General features: G+C 40.3%; 2 protein-coding genes across 3 annotated transcripts; both read right to left on the reverse strand.

Moving 5' to 3' along the window:
- Positions 1–940: 940 nt before the first annotated feature.
- On the reverse strand, positions 941–3,506 carry LOC308330904 (retinol dehydrogenase 7-like; the record flags this gene model as incomplete). Its single annotated transcript, XM_080785976.1, has 5 exons — positions 941–1,191; positions 1,423–1,586; positions 1,906–2,164; positions 2,803–3,151; positions 3,480–3,506. 5 exons carry the CDS (start codon positions 3,504–3,506, stop codon positions 941–943), a joined length of 1,050 nt encoding a protein of 349 aa, XP_080642102.1.
- Positions 3,507–4,583: 1,077 nt separating this feature from the next.
- Positions 4,584–8,241, reverse strand: LOC308330635 (retinol dehydrogenase 7-like). 2 transcript variants are annotated; one of them, XM_080785586.1, is made up of 5 exons: positions 8,101–8,241; positions 7,499–7,813; positions 6,397–6,655; positions 6,120–6,283; positions 4,584–4,927 (listed from the first exon to the last, which is right to left on the reverse strand). In XM_080785586.1, the coding sequence occupies exons 2-5, from the start codon at positions 7,809–7,811 to the stop codon at positions 4,704–4,706; spliced, it is 960 nt and encodes a 319-aa protein (XP_080641712.1). In that variant the 5' UTR covers positions 7,812–7,813; positions 8,101–8,241; the 3' UTR covers positions 4,584–4,703. The 2 variants fall into 2 exon arrangements, with proteins under 2 accessions (XP_080641712.1, XP_080641713.1); XM_080785587.1 differs by having other exon boundaries at positions 8,144–8,227.
- Between the last annotated feature and the right edge of the window lie 23 nt (positions 8,242–8,264).

The following is an 8,264-nucleotide window of genomic DNA, read 5'->3' on the forward strand; positions in this document are numbered from 1 at the left end:
AATCTGAATGAAGTTATCTTTAATTACATTATTATAAGTAATACTATTAGAGTTGTACTATTACTCGAACGAAAATAAGATGGGGGGAGATGCAATGCAAATGAAAGACATATACTGTGTATCCCTATTCCCTGACATAATTTTATAGCTAAATGGACAGAATTCTATTTTATTTGAATGATGAAACCCAGCTGCCATTAATAGTTGGAAATGGAAATTGCGGAAATTGCGGAAATTGTAATTGCGGAAATTGCTGAAATGGTGGAAATGGAAATTGCGGAAATTGCGGAAATGCGGAAATGGAAATTGCGGAAATGGTAATTGCGGAAATTGCGGAAATGGTGGAAATGGAAATTGAGGAAATTGCAGACAGCTACTCATGGACAATTAGGCAGGCAGGCAGACAGCTACTCAGACAGGCAGACAGACAGCTACTCATGGACAATTGGACAGGCAGGCAGGCAGACAGACAGCTACTCATAGACAGGCAGACAGTAAGACAGCTACTCATTGACAGACAGACAAATAACTACTCATGGACAGACAGACAGACAGGCAGGCAGGCAGGCAGGCAAAGAGCTACTCATGTTATGTTATTATGTTATTATAACAGCTACTCATGTTATGTGCAATAATTTGTGCAGTTATGGAAACAGCTCTTTGTGTTTATGCAAGAAAATGTAACACATTTATTTATTTACATATTGTGTGCATGCACATTGTACTTTGATACATTTTGCGAAAATAAAGCAATTGAAAGAGAGAAGTTATCAAGTATCATTAATGTCGTAATTTTATCTACTGGCCCCTGGCCCCTTGCCATTTTTGTAATGTGGCCCACAGGTAAATCTATTTGAGTATCCCTGCATTAGACACATTGTAGACATAATACACAAAGTACAACAGTGGTGCTAGTTATAACAGCATGGCAGTACGTCAGTCATTCAACATCTACTTGATTCATGGGGACATTTCTTTCATCATTTGGTACGGGAAGAGTAGCATTGACTACAAAGTCCTGAATAAATGATGGGAGGTAAGCGAGAGGGATCCAGAACAACTTTGCGTCCCAGCCTGCTCCGTAACGTGTGCGAGGGTGCTGAGCCGTTAGGGCATGTTCCATACAATTGGTCACTTTGGTGAGATCTGAACTGACCAACAGACCCATGTTGTAGTCCTGAGCTTTCAAGTCTGAGATTCACAGTATATATAAAAGGAGGGGGACACAAAAAGGGACAGACATTCAATGATTGTAAATTGAATATATATATATATATATATATATATATATATATATATATATATATATATATATATATATATATATATATATATATATATATATATATATATAATTGATAGTATGTGATTGTAGAGTATCTGAAGATGCTGATCAGTGTATTGCAAATTACATCCACTCACATTCGTCAAAGTAGCTGGGTCCATAGGAGTCTTTGACTTCCTGAGGGAGGCGGTCCCAAAGTCTCTTCAGGTCTGCTTCAATGAGATCTATACTAGTCACTGAGGTCTTGAAGAATCCCGGCTCAATGATGATCACTTTGATCCCAAAGTATATCATTTCCCTCCTGAACAGAAGGAAGATGCTGCTATATAATATATAAATATAATTTCTGTGACATTTGATTATTTTTATGCGGGAATTATATTGGCAGAAATAAACAGAATTTTTCAGGGTTAATAACCCTACCTGCTGATGGAGGTTTTATGCTTTGCAAGGATACGATTGATTGTACTGTTCACATGATTGGATATGTTGACAGTGCAATCACAAACAGCGATCATTTTACCATTTTTACATCTTTTCATCTACTAATATCTCACTTGCATGCCCAATCTAGAATAATGTATAGTTTAGTCTAGTATAGTCTTTGATAAAAGTGATACCTGAGGCTGTCAGAGAAGCCCTCGATCGCCCATTTGGACACGCAGTAGCCTCCACCACAAAGGGAAAGCCTCCCCAAGACACTGGACACATTTACCACCCTGCCTTGGGCCTTCTTCACCAGTGGGAGAAACTGGAGGGTCACCTGAATGACACCCAGTAGATTAACATCCAAAACCTTTGTGAAGTCCTCTAACTGCATCCACTCTGATGGGCCAATGGGTATGGCCCTCCCAGCATTATTCACCAATCCCCACAGACCTGATAAAGACAAAGAAGAAACAGCTGTCTTGGCTAACAGAAAGTGTTTGGCTATAAAAGTTATAAAACATAATTATGTTTACATTATGTTTTTGCTGTTCCATTTGTCTATCTGTATGAAGAACAAACTTCAGTGAGAAGAACGATATTGTCTTTGGCCTCGCCGAACATATATTAACTTTTGGGTCAAAACATTCAAAGGTCAAGTTCAAAATCAATAATGGATGGGTGTAAGTCCACTCCTTCCTAAACCTTTTCATGAAGCCTGGTAGGAATGATCATTATAGGCTGTCCCAAAGAGATGATCAACCACTTATTCATAATTAATATTTGCCTCTGAGATGTAGTGGAGTAGAAGTGTAAAATATCGAAAACTTTATACTCCAGTAAAGTAAAACCACCACAAACATATACTTAAATAGGCTACAATACTTTAGCAGTTACTTTTCACTACTGATAATAATTCACCTCAGTAACCCGTTTCAGAAAAAATGGGCTGGGAAACATGTAGATCTGCATGAATCACAGTAGGAGGATTGTGGGTTTGTCAAGTAATTCCTTTATCTCTCCTAGTGCTTATCACTGACTGGCACCCTATCTGTCTCTACTCTCTACCCCCTACTGTCCGCCCGGCTCACCTCGATCTCCGACCTCTGTGCTTACAAACTCCACCGCCTTTCTGATGCTTGTACTGTCGGTAACATTGATCAGAACAGTCTTGAGTCTGGAAGATGCTGTAGATGCCAAATCTGAAGCACCTTTTTCTGTGAGACAAGCAGCTATTACATTAAAACCTTTAAAATCCAGTTGTCTGGCCAGTAGATTTCCAAAGCCACTATCGCAGCCTGTAATGAGCACGTGCTTCTCATTGATGGCATTAATCTCGTAGGACTCTCTGATGTGCCGGAAAATGACAAAGGCTATGGTCAAGATAAAACAGGCTGTGGCCCAGATAAAATAGACTGAGGGCAGGTGTGTCAGGATTGCCTGCAAGATAGAAGTAAAACAATGTTGTAAATAAGCAGGGAATTACATGTAATAATTGTGAGAACGTAAATATAAATTACATTTTATTTGACAGGCCTGTTAATGAACATGGTCTTGTCTTTAAAATACAAAGACATACTCATTGAAAGAAATGAAAGCAAATGTGATATCAGTTTTCATATATTTTCAAAATATCAGAAATATAAATGTATCTTACGTCAATAAGAAGATAACTGGTAGACACCTGAGGGTGGAAACTTGTGATTAATTTCTGTATTTATGCCGTATATAAGCCACATGAACACATGCTAGATGTAATTCTACTTACACAGGGGACTGCAACGTCTTCCTCCATTTCGTAGTTACCATAAGTCACTCTGAATGTTTCAAGATTTATTATTATAATGCAATATGAATATATACCCCATAGAATATCTACATAAAGTGCCAGTGTCTGCTTCTCCCGTTCCTCATTAATCCTTGTCCATCTAGCTGACTGCTAATAGAACTGTATGTGCACAGCTAAAGGATTATAATATTGACATAAGCAGCTAGACACAAACACTAGTAAGCATGCGTGGGACCCAGAAGCTTGAGACTAGATTGAAAGTATAGACTTTGACACTGTCCACTTTTATTTACTCATCTACTTTTTTTTCTTTTTTTCCCCCCAGTTATGACAAAACACCACCAGGTGGCATCTGGATACATAGAGAGGTGGAGGGGATTCAAATGTTTTTGTAAATGTATTCCATTGCCCAACCCATTATTTCTTACTTAACCATTAACATTTCCATTAAATGTTCACATTGCTGATTTACAAATATCAGAGATTGAATGTTAACTGGGTTCACACAAATCCATTAATTATTTTAGTTCATCGCTGGAAGAACAGAAGAACTAAACCCATGGACTGAAGTCATGCGGCAGAATGAACGAGATCAAAGCGTGTCGCCAGTCTCTTACTATTCCACTCGGGTGTGGGCCACAAGAACAACTTTACCGCAGCACATCACTACACATTTGTAGTGTTTGGGATTCCTAACATCCCTTTCTGGGCACATCATAATAGCCAACCATTCAGCAAAAATAGATCTAGCGCTGTTGTGCACTTGTTTATATATGCCATTTCTGGATAATAGACTTTGTATAGAGCAAAAGAAACGTATGGGACCAAGTCTAGACACCTGAAGTATAGTGTTTAAGAGGTTAATAAACTAGAATATAAACTAATACCATCAAATATATTTGTGCGAAAGTGGGTGGAGGAACTATATATATATATACACCAACGAGTACAGTACTGTATACTCGACTCGACAGACACTTCAATCACTTATTATAATCATCTTGCTGTCATAATGCATGAAGAGAAGTGAAGAGTGTATGTCTTTTCTCATAAAAGATGTTTATTTTATTATCAAAGGTGAATTAAAGACACTGGTACAAATTCTGGTTCATAAAATTGAAATAACATTCCTATTGTGTTCAAGTGGTAATGCGTTATCATTTTCATCAAGGCTGTTGGTTTAAACCGGACCTGGCAGAGCACCTATAGCACAGATACTTTTGGCCTGAGTGAATCCATGAGGAAAAGTCTGTCCACAATGCATGTCGGCATGTAGGACAACGGCAACCAGACAAACTTGGCATCCCATCCAGGAGAGTAGCGAGTGCGAGGGTGGACTGCAGAAATGGCGTGCTCCATACAGTGGACTACCTTCATCAGGTCCCCATCCGTTAGCTGGGAAAATCTTCCCTCAACCTTATCAAATGCTAGAAGATAAGCATGAGCATCAGCAATACGATATGGTTGTATGATATATGCATTTTTAAGTACATGGAAAAACAACTAGCCAAAAGTGCAATTATATATATTTTTATCCAGTGTATATTTTCTTAACACTTTGTTCCCCGTCTGAGTGAATCATTATTAGTATTGTGAACTCTTGTACTGCATTTACAATAATATAGTATTTTTATTTAACCAGGGTGACAGCCCGAGCCAAACTGACCTGCAGTTTGCTTTTTCTGAAAGGAGCCCATCCCCAGTTTCCTTAGCGTGAGGCAGCTTGATGAACACTCCCTGGACGTGACGCTTATTTCCTTGAATTCATGTTGATTTTTAAGTTGTCGCATTCCTTAGCCAATAATTTGATGATGACTGTGTCATTGGTCAATAGGAGACTCAGCTACTCTCCTACCGGAGACTCCGGCAGTCATCAATTCAAGGCTTCATAGGGTGTGTAATAGAAAATACGTATTTTTTTGGGAGGGTGAACTACTCCTTGGATCCCAGACTTGCTTATTCAGAAAGAATGCCTTGTGTGTTGGAGAATAAATGACAGAAGGAGCGGGCCACTGACAGTATGGGCCTTTAGCAGGGAAGTGGCTCACCCAGGTGTGCACATCAAAGTCATCAATATTGTCCATATTAAACTGCTAGTCAGTTAAACAAATGTAAACTTTAAGCCAATGACTGACACAATGTTCCTCCAGACCTCCATTCGAAGTGGACGACCGAGATTAGAAGGCTGGCCATGCGAGGCTAGCCTTTTCATAGCAGCCATACTGACAAATATTTGTGTACCATCATTTCCTTCACAGGCATTACCAATTGTAATTCCCATAATAGCAGCACTCTGACCTGAATGGAACATGCTCTTAGTAAGTATTTAATTGGTAACACGAAGTAAGAACACAACTATTTGTCAATATGTCTGCCATGGAATGGCCAATATGTTCATGGTCTGCAGCTGGCTACATGCCTTTTTAAGAAGGCAAAGGCTGTGGCTCTTGTTCACGCCTCCGGGCAGGGCACCCATTTTGTTTTGCTGTTTTTAACCACACTACAACAACCTCCTTACCCATCCACTTATGACCCATACACTCTGACTCTCCAATGTTTCTACACGTCATGTATTTGTCATGGTTAATTTTCTCAAGTAGAACATTCACAAAAACTCACCAAGTTGCAAGTAATCCTCTCCATAGTCATCTTTTGTATCCTGGGGTAATTTGTCCCACATCTTCTGTAGGCTATTTTTCATTAGTGGTATGTTTGTCACATTTGTTTTGAAGAAACCAGGTTCAATGCATAGGACTTTGACTCCAAAATGGTACATGTAAATCCTGAAACGAGAGAGAGAAAGAAAAACAAGGTTTCACACACATGAACCCTTCATGGGACAAGATGCTTGAGATAACATTCAGCTACAGCACAAGACAGTTACAGCCACTCTCACCTTAAACTGTCATTGAAGGCTTCCACCCCATACTTGGTCACACAGTAGGGTCCACCAAATGGACTGATTCTCCCAAACACACTGGCAACATTCACCACCCTGCCTTTGGCCTTCTTAATGAGTGGCAGGATGCTCAGTGTTACACTTATGACCCCGTTCAGATTTACTTCTAGCATGCCCTTGTAGTCCTCTATGGTGAGCCAGTCAGAGGGACCAGTTGGAACAGAGATGCCTGCATTGTTCACGACAGCCCACAGCCCTGGAGGAGAAGCATTACAGTCAGTCAAATCAAACCTGTCAGGGACATGCAGAGAGTGTTACAGAAGCAGGGTCTGAAATTCCGTAAGAGGGCACTTTTGGAAGAAAATAGCCTCAGATTTTGTAGATCTGCCATTTTCCGTGCACGACCCCACACTCGTTGGCTACTGGAGATGCGGCGATGATATGGAACACAAAAATGCTGCGTTCAAGATCAGGAGAGTTCTGAAAAAAGCAATTCTCGAATGAAAAGGAGGGGAGGGCATTTGCATTTCTTTCACTATAGTAAATGCTGCATTCATTGTCTGGATGAGAAGTTGTTTTACAGACAGGTAAAAGGGGCGGGGCTGAAGCCCCCTTTGATGTCTGTGTGTGCAAATTTTACTGGGGTTAAGTTTAGAATAGGGTTAGGCATAGTTTTACCGAGGTTAAGGTTAGGAATAAGGTTAGGTTTAACCGTTTAAGCATAATTTATTTAGATTACTTTAGGAATACCAGGCCGGGCTGTTCCACCGGCTGTACGCCCGGGGCAAGTTGGTAAAGGGGCGAGTTGTTTTGTATTCCTGGAAACCTGTATAGTGTTTGGGCTCATGAGCAAACATTTGTCATCAACAAGACATTCCTGAAACAGTGAAACCGCCTGAACCCACCCATCTCTGGTGGTTTACATGTGAAGTAACATGCCAATCATACAGACCATGGCTGCTAGACCGGTTTACAGTATCATGCAAGGTTTATTTTAACAATTAACTAACTGAATCAATAATCCTATCATGTCCACACACACACACACACACACACACACACACACACACACAGGGGGGGGGGGCGTACTTTTACTTACCCTTCTCGCCAACTAAAGTCTTAATATCAGCTGTTGCCTTGCGGACACTTTCGGGTTTGGTGACGTCCAGGTGGATAGTGGTCAGCCTGTCTGAGCAGATCTTCTTCAACTCATCTTCTCCCTTCTCAGTGTAACAGCCCGCAATCACACGGTAACCCAGCTGGTCCAGATGTCTTGCGAGGAGATTACCAAACCCAGAGTCACAACCAGTAATGTAGACATGTCTCTCCGAGATGTTGGCTATTCTTCGTGTCTCTTTGCACCAGCGATACAGGAACCAAAGAGGCACCAGCCCAAGGATATACAGGAACATTTCTAAAGTACACAAGACAGATTGATTAATGGGAAGTTGCAACCCCATAATTGACATTGACCAACAGGGTTTTGAAAAATAAGAATACACATTCTGACACGGTAGAAGTAGAGCAATTTAAAACATAAAACGCAACAAAACAGCCATGTGCATAAGAAACAGTAAATACATGGATGGCACAGGACTAGATAAGCTTATTTGATCTAAAAATCACATTCGTAATTCAAATCCTGACCTAGTATTTCCCCCAGCAAAGATGATACAGACAGACAAGTAAAGCTGCACTAACCTGGACGGTCGAAACTTTAAACTATGTGTCAAAAGCAAAACACCTTAAATTGGAAGTTGCACCGGAGATGGATTACTTCCACTTTCAAAATAAAAGCTTGATTGAAGCGGGACGCGCAGTGTAGTCCACTACCACTACCAGAAGACTACCACTACCAGAAGATT

Source organism: Protomyctophum bolini (genome assembly GCF_963924005.1).
Source record: "Protomyctophum bolini genome assembly, chromosome: 16".
NCBI classification, from domain to species: domain Eukaryota; kingdom Metazoa; phylum Chordata; class Actinopteri; order Myctophiformes; family Myctophidae; genus Protomyctophum; species Protomyctophum bolini.